We start from the raw sequence: 13,622 nt of genomic DNA, 5'->3' as shown, positions 1-13,622 counted from the left end.
CATGGTGCCTGCCTGCAAACATGAGGTTCTGAGTTTGATTCCTGGTTAAAAAAAGAGAAGATACTGGTGAAAAATGCATTCTGCTGTGTTACCAGTGTAGGAGCACTGCTTTTGCTACAGGGCCACATTACGAGTAGCACCTTCAGTTTCTTTAAAATTACTACCATGTTTCTTGATACCGCAGAGATGATAACCCGTGTGCTGAGTTGGATTGTGTACTTTGTCCCCCAACTGAGATTTTGAAGCTTTCTTGGGCCTTGTATCATGTCCAAAGAGGTTGAATTGGCTTCTGCCTAGACCATAGAAGCAGAAGCCAGTTGGTTTGGTAGGTGCAGTAGAAGGAAAAGGAAATAGGAGAGTGAAGACAGACAAAGTGCTGAAGGTAGAGGGTTCTAGAGCTACTCAGTGTTGAAATCCGTTATCCTTATGTTTGTTTGGGCTTCTCTACTGGCTTTATTTGACCTGCTTTCCCTTAAAGATTTCAGTTCAACCATAATCTGTCAGTTGGAATTTCAGTAGAATCTTATATTTCTGGCTCATTATAACAAATTGTTCTCTTAAAAAAAAAAAAAAATGCACTGACAGGCTGGGCATACAGGTCAGCGGCACAAGTGCCTGCCTAGCCAGCACAAGGTCCCGACTTCAATTCTCAATGCAAAAACAAAAGAACTGACAGAATTCAAGCGAGGGGAGGCATGCCTGTGGAAGTCTGAGGTCATAGGATCAGAAATTAAGAGTCCCGCCTGGACGACCTAAAGAGATCCTGTCTCAAAAAAGTAAAAAGGCAAACAAGCTAAGGGGCTGGGGAGATAGCCCAGTTGAATAAGCGCTTGCCAGGCAAGCACAAGGGTCTGAGTTCAATCCCTGGCTTCCAGAGGAAAAAAAAAAAAGTAAAAAATAGTTGCGAGAATGTTGCTGGCGATGTGGCTCAGTGCTAGAGCATCCGTGGTAGAGCATCCGTGGGTTCAATCTTCCAGTATTGAACGGAATGGTGACGCCATTGAAATCCTTTGGTTTTGGTGTGAGATTTTTTTTTTTTCATTTTATGTATTTGGTACAGGGTCTTACTACGAAGCTCAGACTCCTAGTGATCCTCCTGTTTTCAACCTCCCCAGTGCTGGGATTACAAGTGTGGGCCACCACACCCGGACTTGTTGGCAGCTCAGCGCGCTCCCAGGGTTAGGCCGGAAGGGCTTGCGGGAACGGGAATCGAACCCTGATCCCTACACTTGCCAAAGCAGGAGCTATTCCGCTCAGCTATCTCGCCGGCCCTGGTGTGCCATTTCTTGACTAATTTATAGTTTCAGCCAAAAATTTATAGCAACACGCTAATGAGATTAGCAGAGCAATCAGCTCTGAACAAGGCCACTTCCGCGGCGCCCCTGGAGAGCAGGGCCCGCCCATTTGCTGTGACGTCACTTCCGTTTCCGGTTCGCGGTTGCGACCATTTCCGCTCGTTCGGTGCAGTTTTTGGACTTCTCTTACGTCGGCTGGTCGTGGATAGAGAGGATTCCCGGGAGCCGCAGCCATGGTGAGTGCGTGAGTCTGGTGGAAGCCCCGACAGGCGGGAGGCTCGGGGTTCCGCTGCCTGCCGTCGTGCGGGAGGCTTAGAATGCGCGCCGCCTTAACCGCTCCATGCTGTGTGCGGCCCCCGGCCCCGAGTTAGAACTCGGGCCGCCGGAAGGTACCTTCACAGGGGCCGAGGTTCGAACTAGGGAGGCTTCAGTGTCCCGGCGCCGGTAGTCGGGTGTGCTTTACGGCGCTCGGCTTGCGTCCTGGAAGGTCTGCGATCGGCAGAGGAGAGCATGACCCAACCCAGAAAAAAGACAGACCCACGTGGGAGAAAGTTGGAGGAAAACTCCAGTCCCTCTCCTTTTCTCCCTTCTCTTTGTATGCTATTTACAGAGGACGGCGTGGGAGCCTGGGATTCGGCTCGCCATCACCGAACCACTCTCATCCTATTGCTGGGTTCGGGAGGGGGCGGTTTTCATCAGTTTGCGCATCGTGCTTGTAGCGAGTTAACACGTGGCAGGGACTTTTAAAAGTTTCTGCCTTGGGGGACCGTGATGAATGTGGAGGGACCGCCGACTACCAGGCTGCAGTGCAGAAAGGGCTCTTGAGAGTCAGTGCCTTCAGGCATCAGAGGTCCTGGTGCCAACACGAGTGACAGTCGCGCTTAGTTGTCTACTTGGTGATGAACTAGGGCGAGTTCTGATTGCGGTGTGCTGCTGTAGCTCATTCCTATTGGCACTTAATAAGGAAGGAAGAATTTTGCAAAGCTACTCACTTCTGTAGCGAGGTTTATTTTATTTCGGTGCTAGGGATTGAAGCTAGAGCCCCCACACTGAGATACATCCCCCACCCCTTTTTAAAGTTTGAGACGGGAGTTGCCGAGTTGCCCCACCAGGACTGGAACTTGATCCTCCTGCCTCAGCTCACAGAGTGCAGGATCTCAAGGGTGTGCCCCGACTCCTGGCTGGAGTGAGGTTTAATCTAATCGAACGTGAGTCCCTTCAAGAATACCCTCCCGGGGGCTGGTGAGATAGCTCAGTGGTCTAAAGCACCTACTTAAAACAAGCTTAGCAAAAAGCACAGGGACCGCGGTTCAATCCCCCAGCACCACATGTCAGCCAGCCCCGCCCCGTGGTGGGCTGAGCTGGCCACACACACACACACACACATAAATAAATAAAAAATTTTAAAAAAAAAGAATACCCTCCCGCTTTCTTCTCTGCTCCCCAATGCTGTTTTAAAGCCAGTACAGAGTGTAGAACATGAAATTTGTAAACCAGGGCCCCTCTAAATAGTTTCATAAAAAGCTTTGGAATCTGGTCGTATCTGATGGAACTCTGCAATAGTTTGCTTCGGCTGCACCATAGGAATAACAGTGTACAAGAATGTTGAGATCAAAAGGGGTAATGGGTTAAACAGAACCCTAATACTTGATTGATTGATGCACAGTGTCCAGTACAGCCAAGCATCACTTAAGGACAGAAGTGTGTTCTGAATATTGTGTTTAACACATTTTGAGGTGTGTGCACATCACAGTGAGCATGCACGTTCACAGGTCAGTGCACCTACAAGTCATCCTTGTCCAGGCACCTACAAAACCAAGAGATGCAGCAAACTAGTAGTGTGTTAGGGAAGCTGCTGGCCTCTGGCTGAGCTACAGCCCCAGCCTTTTCTTCAATTTTTTTGGGTACAGGGCCGCACTATGAATTCCCCAGGCTGGGCTTGAATTTGGGATCCTGCGTGGGCCTCAGAGTGTTGAAATTACTTGTGCGCATCCCCATAACCTCCCGTGAATGTTTATTTACCAAGCAGTATGTGTTGTACAAAACTGTTTTCCTTTCTTCCTCCCTTCTTTCCTGTCTGCAGGGCACTTTATCCCCGAGTTGTACACTATCTGTGTGCTATACTTCATGTGGATGCGGTTAGCTGAGCAGTAGGTTTGCTAACACAACCATCATCACAAACACAAGTAAGGCAGTGTGCTAGGACCTTACAGAGGCTCAGGTGTCACTGGACAATAGGAATTTTTCAGCGCCACTGTAATCTATGGGACAGATGTTGCAAACACAGTCTGTTTGCCCTGTGACTATATATGTTAAAACCCTGTAGATTTATTTTGTTTTTGAGACAGGATCTCATAATTAGTTCTGACTGGCCTCAGACTCACTATGTAGCCCAGGCAGGCCTCAGACTTGTGATCCTCCTGCCTCAGCCTCCAATTGGCTGGAATTGCAGGTATTCACGGCCATACCCACCAACCCTGTAGGTTTTGGTTCGCTAGTATCCAGGGAGAGAAAACTGACCAAGCTAGGGATTTAAGTTGAGTAACAGTACAGTTTCATTCACTCCATGTAGCGTAAATTAAAACATAAATATATACTAAGCAAGTTTAACTTGTATTTACAAGCTACTAGTCTGTAAACACTAGTGGTTTTAAAATTGTTGACATATTTAAGGATTAAAAACTGGGCTGGGCATGTCGCACTTGCCTGCAATCCCACTACTGTGAGAGACTGAGACTGAGGCAGGAGGATCACAAGTTCACCTCCAGCCTACGCAATGTTGTAACCTTGCAAGACCCTATCTCAAAATAAATAAAAGGTCTGGGGATGTAGTTTAAGGCAGAGACCCTGAATTCAGTTGTCCTTCCTCACCTCTCAAAAAAAAAAAAAAAAAAGTAAAGATGGTGGGGCATGGTAGTGATAGCCGTTGTTCCCGCTTCCAGGAGGCTGAGGCAGGAGGATTATGGCAAATTCAAGGCCAGCCTGGTCTAAATAGTGATTTCAGATTCAGGCTGACCCTGTCAAAAAAGAAAAAGAAAAAGCTAGATAGGTTCTGTTTGAAAAAAAAATAGATAGGAACAAATTTGAAACCTATAAAGGGGGAAATAATGAAACAAATAGTAATAAATTCAAAGAAAGGAAAGAGAGCAAGCAGGTGGGACGAGGAGAAGATAAAAAAGATTTGAGCCCAATATATTGATTTTAAATTAAAAAGAGTTTTAAATGCTCCAGTTTTATATGTCATAAACTTCATCTGTTTTTGTTTTTGTTTTGGTTTTGGTTTTTGTCATCTAACAAAAAAATTTTTTTTATTCATTGGCTTTTCACAGGTAGACACAGTTGTATACCTGTCGCTGTATGTAATTTTAGAGGCTTTTTATTAATTTGATTCAGGCCAGGCATAGGGGGTGTTGTGGTGCATGCTGGTAATCCTAGCACTTGGTAGGCTGTAGTGATGGCCGCCTATAATCCTAGCACTCGGGAGGCTGAGGCGGGAGGATCTTCTTGTGTTTGGGGCCAGCTTGGGCTACAAACTGAGTTCACCAGCTTGAAATGCATAGCGAAACCCTGTGTCAAAAAGACCAAAAAAACAAAGATTCATTGGCTTTTCACAGGTATACAGAGTTGTGTAATTGTCACTGTATCTAATTTTAGAGGATTTTTATTACCCCCCCCAAAAAAAAGACCACTACATATTAGCTACTAATAAAAATTAACTAATCTAAAAAAAAAAAACTAAAATTGGCTAGGGGCTGGGGAGGTGGCTCAGTGGGATAAGTACCTGCCTGGCAAGCGCAAGATCCTGAGCTCAATCCCTGGTACCAAAAAAAAAGGTTTATATGAGGAAGGCAGAAGTAAATTATTCTAAGTACACTTAGTGAAGCAAGTGTCCTGACTGTGTGGTGCGGGGAACCAACTGCAAGGCGGCCTGCGTGTAGGCAAGCACTCTCTTGCTGAGCTGCATCTCTAGCACTGAAGTCAGTTTTGTTTTGTTTTGTTTTTTCTGTACTTGGGACTAAACCTGGGCTCTTTGTATTGAGCTGCATCTCCACCTCTTTTTATTTTTCATTTTTGAGAATGGATCTCACTAAATCACTAAGTTACAGGGCCAGCGATTTAGCTCAGCAGACTAAGCCCCTCCCTGCTTTGGCAAGCACAGGGACAGGGCTCGATTCCCAGTCCCACATTCAGGAATGGCCCCGCCTGGGGCTCACTGAGGTGAATGAGTCCAGACATGGTGGCACACGCCGGTAATCCAGGGCTGGGAAGGCTGAAAACAGGATCACTGGGAGTTCGAGCTGCATGGTGAGGCCCTGTACCAAATACATAAATGAAGAAAGAAGTCACTAAATTGCTTAAGGTGCTGAAGTTAGCAGTCCTTTTTCCTGAGTGCTGGGATTATATAGGCTTGTACCCGGCTTGTAAGTATTATTAACCTGAAATGTCTAGGAATAAATCTAGGGGCTGGGGAGATGGCTCAGTAGAATAAGTGCTTGCCTGGCAAGGGCCCGAGTTCAGTCCCCAGTTCTGGGGGGAAAAAACAAACAAACAAACAAACTAGAAATAAATCTAAAGATACTAAGCTTTTATGGAGGATTTCTTTCTTTTTTTTTTTTTTTTTTGCGGAACCAGGGATTAGAACTCAGGCCCTTGGGCTTGCCAGGGAAGCACTTATTCCACTGAGCCATCTCCCCAGCCCCCCCCCCTTTTTTTTTAAGAGAGACACAGTTCAGGCTGGCCTCCAGTTCACTATGTAGCAGAAGCGGGCCTTAAGCAGCAGTCCTCTTGCCTCAGCTTCCCGTGGCCCCGTGCCACCAAGCCCAGCTGGAGAAAATAATAAAAATCACTGAGGAGCTAAGTATATATAAATATCCCAGTAGGTTGACAGATTTTGTGTCCTAAAGGTTTTTTCTCCAAATCTGGTTTACATCAAAACTAATCCTCACACAATGCCAGTAATCTTTCTTTGGTGGACTTCAAGAAGCTGATTCTAAAATATATCAAGAAGAGCAAATAAGATGAAGGCCTTTCATTCTCTATTTGTGTGTGTGTGTGTGAGAGAGAGAGAGAGACAGACAGACAGACAGACAGACTCCCTCCCTCACTCACTGTGTAGCCCAGGCTCGCCTCAGCCTGCCAGGCACCAGGATCGCCAGCCGCCCCGACACCCCGATCCCTTCCTTAGAGAACTCCCGCCTGTCTAGTTCCTGCCCACCATCCATAGAGGTGAGCGCCCGCCGTTCACCTACCGCTGGCCTCACTCTGAAGTCTTCCGTCACTTCGCCAGAACACACAGGGCAGATGTGACGATGAGTGTGTCTGGTTCCTCCCGACGTCCCACTTAGCGCCGCTAGGAACCACAGCAGGCTGTGGACTCGGGCTCCGGGCTCCGGGCTCAGGGCTAGCCCTGCAGCCGCCACTGCCCAGCAGTGTGCATGATGGTGGCACCTGGATACAAATGTACCTGTTTGTATATTTATAAGAAGGTCTCAGGGCGCCCGCCCAGTGTGGTGGGCAAGCCTGTAATCCCGGCTCTCAGGAGGCTGAGGCAGGAAGAGTGCCACAAGTTTGAGGCCAGCCTGGGCTACATGGTGAGACTCAATCTCAGATAAAAGATTTGAGGAAAAACAAGTGAGGAATGAATGGAGATGGTTAGGGGAGAGAAGGTAATGAGGTAGAAGGAGGGAAAAGAGGCCATGCCACCCCCTCGGTTGGCGGGTTGAGCTGGCGTATTTTAACATCATTTTATTCACAACTGCTCTGCTATTAATACACCTCAGGACTTTATTTTTAAGTAATGAAATACTGTTTTATTGACCTTTATATAAAACATTCCAATAAAATAAAATTGAAAGAGTACATAAAATAAAACTATAAGTTAGTGCTGTTTAGTGTCATTACTTTTTTTTCCTTCAGTGCCAGGGATTGAACTCACGGCCTTGCACTTGCCAGGCAAGCGCTTATTGTACTGTGCTACCTCCCTCGTTCCCTCCCCCCCTTTTTTTTACTTTCTATTTGTTTATTTATTTTGGCAGAACCAGGGATTGAACTCAGGCCCTTGTGCTTTCCAGGCAAGGGCTTATTCTACTGAGCTATCTCCCCGGCCCCTTGTATTTTAGTACAGGGACTACAGGATCTCCCTACACATATTGGACTCAGTGATCCTCCTGTTTTCAGCCTCCCAAGCATTGGGATTACAGGCGCACCCCCACGCTTAGTCTCATTCGCTGAACCCTGGTCCCTGCAGTTCTCAAAGCAGGGGCCTTAGTCTGCTGAGCTATTTGGCCGGCCCTAGTGCCATTACTTTTTTAAAAAATAGTGTAGTAGTATAGGCCTGTGGTCCTAGGACTTGGGTAGGCTGGGGCAGGGGTTCACAATTTTCACCCCTGCCTGGGCCAAACTCTTCCTCAAAATAATAAATACAAAATTTTAAAAGGGCTGAGTGACAACTTCACGTCAGTTCCCAGCGCCTGGAGGAAAAATTAATTATTAAAGGGAGATATAGTACAAATCAGTCTTTTTCAGTAATGAATAATACCTTTAGTGTTTAAGAGTTTAGAAGAATTTCAACTAACATGAAGTTATTAGTCCGGTTAGCTAAGGTGCTTCATGTATGAGTGAAAATCTGTTAGCCTTGCTGCCCTATGATGCATTCTAATGTTGGCTCCCAAACCTCATGAGTCTTTCTTAATGAAGCTTTTCCTTAGAACAGGAGCCTGAGCCTGGGAACCACCCAACTGGAGTCCCAGACCTTTTAGTTTTTTATTTTGAGACAGGGTCTCATTTATGCAAGCTGGGCATGAAATCCTCATGCCTCAGCCTAAAGTGCTGGGAAATTACAGTTGTACACTGCCATGCTTAGCTTTATTTAATTTCTGTGTTAGGCAAAGAGATTATTTTTCTCACCAATTTTCTAAACATTAAACATTTTTGTCAAAGGATAAGAATCACAGCAATTTAAAAATGTGAATGGGGGATGGGGTCTAAGTGCCTGCCTGGCAAGTGCATAAACATGGGTTCAATCCCCAGTAGCGCATGCCATGCTGGCCACCCAAACCAAGTGTGTTGGCGCACGCCTGTAATCCCAGCTCTGGGGAAACTGAGACAGGAGGATCACTGAGTCGGAGCTGTGTAGCGAGAACCTGTACCAAATAAATATTTTAAAAAATTAAAGAGGGATGTGAATGGCTTTCGTTTTGCCATTCTAAAATTGGGCAATACTTTATTCCACAAGAGAATACGTGTCCTGGTGGGCTGAGCAGAAGAGGTTGGTTGGTAGGCGGAAAGGGACTGAAGCAAAGAACAAAAGGTAAATTGGTGGTTTCAAAGTTGCTTTCTCAGAGGCCTGGCACAGGATACAGAACTACACGAAACTATAGCAGTTCAGTTTTCTCAATTTGAGTAGGGCCCTGACAGGTATTGTCATAGGACCAGGTGGCAGCAGTGTGGTTTATTAAGTAGGATGGTGACAGAAGAGAGACCCGGCATGTACTGTGTGGTTACCTGGCAGCACCCTCTTGAGAGGGGAAGGCAGGATGGGTGCTTGTTTCCTTGTACCAGTTTTTAAAACACTGTGTTGACACTATAAGCATAGTTTGACTTTTGAGCTATGTGGATATTTTGTAGATTTGAAAAAAAAAAGATTATTTTATTTATCTATTTATTGGGTTTTTTTGAGACAGGTTTTTGCTGTGTGGTTCAAGATGGCCTTGAACTCACCATGTAACCCAAGCTGGCCTCAAACCAGCAGTGTCCTCCTGCCTTAGCCTCCCACATGCTTGGGGTTACAGGCATCCACCACCATGCCCAGCTTAAAGAGGATATTTTTTAAAAAGCAACACAGGAACAATTGTACATATAAACTCCTAGTTGTGTATTGATTACTACAAGAAGATGAATGTAACTTTTGCACAGAATACCCTCACTGTGTGGCTGTGGCAGATTATATCCTAAGAAGAAAAAGCAATTTTGACCCTGGTGCATTTGTTCATAGTATGATTTGGGTATATTATAGAGTAGAATAACAAAGGAAGTATTTTCATGTGTTGGAAACCAGGGTTCCCACTGAGGACTGAGACATTTGCATACATTATGGAGAGAGAATTTTGTACTGCATTTACTGTAAATTATACCGTAAGTTTGATTAGATGAATTTGGAGTGGGATATGAGATCTAAACTAAAATTGCTCTGCGGCAGTGATGGTGAATTCTGGCACGTGTGCCGCAGTCAGCTGTTTGTTACCAGTTAAGGCTTTAAAAGATTCAGCGTCGCTGCTGCATGGAAACTCAGTTCCCCGCAATGCACCTTGGGGCTGGCTTGTAGTGTAGTTACTGTCCCAGAGTACAGGCAGCGGGCCAAAGAGAGGCACATGAAGGTACGTGTGTCACATGTGCTGTCGGTCGGGCTGGGTAGTTTACTCCCCTGCGTATTGTATATTGGTTTCTCTAGGGTTTAGAGTGGACAGGCTGCCATTGTGTGCGTGCGTCCAGGTGGGGCTGCAGTGAAGCAAGCTGACCACTGTGTCTCAGTTTCGATTGTATTTGGGAACTCCTCTGAAGGGGCTTCTGGTCCAGCGTGACTGATGCTTGTGTCTCCTCCCCGCCCCAGACTGAGGCTGATGTAAACCCGAAGGCCTATCCGCTCGCAGATGCGCACCTCACCAAGAAGCTACTGGACCTCGTCCAGCAGTCGTGCAACTACAAGCAGCTCCGGAAAGGAGCCAATGAGGGTAAGGCAGGGACGGGCTGCCGGGGACATGGCAAAGGCGCTGGCCCTGCCGGGCCTGTTAGGAAGGATTGCTGCTGGGGTTCTGTCCTCCCTCGGCCCTGTTCCTCTCTCCCTCCCTGCCCCCGGCCCTCCCTCTCCCTTCCCCCCGCCCCATCTTGCAGTGTTGCCTCAAATCTGAACGCCTGTGCTCAAGCAATCTTCCTGCCTCAGCCCTCTGAGCAGCTGAGATTGTAGGCCTCTAGTGTCATGCCCTGGATATTGGCTGAATAGGAGGAATTAAAAGCAGTGCATACTTGATTACATGCTAAGGACTAATACACTCAGATTTTTTTTAGACCAGCTGTTAATACTCTGCCACATTTAGCTTCTTTATCTTTTAATATATAACTGCATTTTATTTTATTTATTGTATGGGACTTTTTTGAAAGGCAATTATTGAAAACTGTGTATTTTCATATCCTCTCTAGAGCTATCAAAATGAGTATGTAACTATCAAGAATTTAGGGGCCCTGGGAGATGGCTCAGTAGAATAAGCGCTTCCCTGGCAAGTGCAAGGGTCTGAGCTCAATCCCAGTTCCGTAAAAAAAAAAAAAAAAAAAAAAAGAATTTGATGGGGCCGTAACTCAGCACAAGGACCTGAGTTCAATTCCCGGTTCTGCCAAAAAAAAAGAATTTGATTTGCTTCTCAGAAATGCTTCCCTTTTTGTCTTTAAACAGGCAGTTTTTTAGTAGAATAAATACATATGCCATGACATTATTGCCCAAAGATAATAAGAATTTTTGTGTATTAGGGGTTAAACCTAGAGGCTGTAAGGCCCAGCCAGATAGCTCAGGGCCTGCTTAGCCCTGTCACGAAGTGCCGGCCCCACCCAGAGGCGATGGTGGTACGCGCCTATAATCCCAGCTCTTGGGAAGCTGGAACCTCGAAGAATCACGAGTCCAATCTATGTAGTGAGACCCTGTAGACCCTGTACTAAAAAAAAAAAAAAAAAAACACCTACAGGCTGCATGCCAGTCTTTGTGTGTGTTGGCTTTTAATTTTTGAAACAGGCTCTCCTCTGTAGCTCAGGCTGGCCTCAAACTCGGGTTCCTCCTGCCTTAGGCCCCCTAAACGTTGGGATCACAGGCCTGTGCCACAATCCCCAGCAGAGTACTCTACACTTTAAGTAGTAAGTAGTTTGCCCTGGGAAAGTTGTTTTGTCTTCATGTATTTTGTCCTGTGTTTGAGTTTGGGGGACCCTGAAAATCATTTACAAGAGGTGGAACCATCTTGTTCCTACTGTGCCTTGCACGGGGCCGGGCCAAGGAGTGCGGGACCAGCCAGGTCCTTGAAGGGAGCTGCTCAGTCGCCTGCATCTACTCACAGGGTGTTTTCTAGGGTGGGCAGCAGTGTGCTAGTTCTCTGCCCGCTTCAGACCCATGCCTCCTGGGTACATACTACCTGCTGTGCCAGGCGTGTGTCTATGCTGGGGTTACAGTGGTAAACAAAGCTGAGTCCCTGCCTTGGCGCTTATGTTCCAGTGAAGGAAGATAGAATTGCTATGTCTGGTAAGAAAGAGTTCTGTAAAGAAAGAGTTAGTAGAGGGTGGTTGTGGCAGAGGTTTTTTGAGGGGAAGGGGTTCTTTTTTTGAGATAGTGTCTCACCATGCAGCTCAGGATGGCCTTGAGCACACTTGGTAGTTCAGGCTGGTCTCAGATTCTCAATGGTCCTCCTGCCTCAGCCTCCCACAGTGCTGGGATTACAGGCAGGTGCCACCTCGACCGGCCCTGGGAGCGGGCCATTTTCAGGTGCAGTTCAGGTGAGATCTTTCCGAGGAGCTCACGTTTGCTTCGTGCTGACCAGGGCTAAGCAGCTGGGCCAGGACAGTTGCCCAGGCAGGAGACCATGCTGACCTGCGCAGGAACGCAGCAGTCAGATTGAGGGTGCAGGGTTTGAGGAAGAGGTGTGTGCTGCCCTTGCTGCGTCCCCAGTTGCTCTGGGGCAGGGGACTGCTTGTGCCTGGGCCTTTGCCCAGTTTTCTTGCCCCCGTATTCCTTTCCTGGGAAGCTGCTTAGTGGTGGCTGTACTGCCCCAGCCCCACACCACCTGTTGGTCCTTGTCCCCACAGCCACCAAAACCCTCAACAGGGGCATCTCAGAATTCATCGTGATGGCTGCAGATGCAGAGCCCCTAGAGATCATCCTGCATCTCCCGCTGCTCTGTGAAGACAAGAACGTGCCCTACGTGTTCGTGCGCTCCAAGCAGGCACTGGGGCGGGCCTGTGGGGTCTCCCGGCCAGTCATCGCCTGTTCCGTCACCATCAAAGAAGGCTCTCAGCTGAAGCAGCAGATCCAGTCCATCCAGCAGTCTATCGAACGGCTCTTGGTCTAAGCCTCTGGCCTCTCCCTGGCTCTCCATGCGACTCCACCTCCAAAGTTATGTATATTATCTGTGTTAGCCTGTAGCGTTTTCAGTAGCTTTGTTATAAAATATTGTCTAAATTTGGTTTCTGGGTTTTGTATTATTTTTGTCTTATGGGATGCTTTTCCCCCATCCTCCTGCCATCCTTTTTTTAAAAAAAACACACACACACACACACCTCCCGCAAAAAAAAAAAAAAAAGAGCAAATGCCCAAACAAGAGAAGCAGAGTGGTAGCATCAGTTAGAGGCAGAAAGAACTAGGAGAAACCTAAGCCAGGATGGAGCTGTTTGTCCTGCTGTGTAGAGTAGGATGGGAGCCAACCTTGGTCACTTGGTGCCCCTTGACTGGCACGCAGAATAGCGGCATGTGGCGCCATGGCAAGGAGTGGTCTTTGCTTGCCAGGGAAGTCGGTATCTGGGAGGCTGTGTGTTCTGTGAGGTTATGGGCTGGTGTCCAAGTGTCCCTTATGTACTCCTGGCTGCTTTTGACAGCATGTGTTCACGCCCTAGCCCCGCCCCTGCCCCAGCCCGAGGGTGGCAGAGCAGTACACAGCAGGGATGCGCACAGGACTCCACACATAGCCCCAGGGAGGGGCCAGGGAGCCAGCGCGCTCTCCAGGCAAGACTTACGCCGCAGAGATATCGAGATATCGCCTCAGCCCCTCCAACCTCTTGCACTGGGATTTCTCTGAGGGCAAGTTACTGTGGAGGGCTGATAGCTTGAGAAGTTTTCTTCCAAGGCCCAAATAACAGGAGGTGCACAGGCAGCTGGGTCACCTTATGCCGGAGTGGAGGGTGTGGGCAGATCATGGAGACCTGGCGGGAAGCCAGGGCACTAGCAGGAGGTTTCTGTGTTGGATGAGGACTTACTGCCTCAGTGGCCGCTGGCAGCAGCTCTGGGTGCCACACCTGTGTCCTGACACAGTATGGGTCAAGTGTACTCTTCACTAGATGAGGAGTCCTAATGTGTCATTCACTCTTAGCATCCTAATAAATCTCTCCATATTCCACTTGAAAGTGTGGCAGTGCCTGATTCTTAAGGGGTTTCCAGCTGATACTTGAATGAAGAAATGGTTAGCCATACTACAGTGGGGATAGCTGCTGCTCTTCCTGCCCCTTCTCCCTTTGTACTAGGGATTAAGCCCAGGGTTACACTAGCACTCAGCTACATCCCAGCCCTTTTCTAAATTTATTTTT

General features: G+C 47.5%; 1 protein-coding gene across 1 annotated transcript; it reads left to right on the top strand.

Moving 5' to 3' along the window:
- The first annotated feature begins 1,488 nt into the window (after positions 1 to 1,488).
- Snu13 (small nuclear ribonucleoprotein 13) lies at positions 1,489 to 12,509 on the top strand. Its single transcript, XM_004642578.2, has 3 exons — positions 1,489 to 1,531; positions 9,904 to 10,024; positions 12,132 to 12,509. The coding sequence occupies exons 1-3, from the start codon at positions 1,529 to 1,531 to the stop codon at positions 12,392 to 12,394; spliced, it is 387 nt and encodes a 128-aa protein (XP_004642635.1). The 5' UTR covers positions 1,489 to 1,528; the 3' UTR covers positions 12,395 to 12,509.
- The last annotated feature ends 1,113 nt before the right edge of the window (positions 12,510 to 13,622 follow it).

Source organism: Octodon degus, unplaced genomic scaffold (genome assembly GCF_000260255.1).
Source record: "Octodon degus isolate 3935 unplaced genomic scaffold, OctDeg1.0 scaffold00156, whole genome shotgun sequence".
NCBI classification, from domain to species: Eukaryota; Metazoa; Chordata; class Mammalia; order Rodentia; family Octodontidae; genus Octodon; species Octodon degus.
This window is presented reverse-complemented; position numbering and strand designations above follow the sequence as displayed.

Excerpts from the sequence above, each read along its gene's own strand:
- Snu13 (XM_004642578.2), top strand. Across the intron at positions 10,025-12,131 it reads CCGGAAAGGAGCCAATGAGG|CCACCAAAACCCTCAACAGG; the intron begins GTAAGGCAGGGA and ends TTGTCCCCACAG.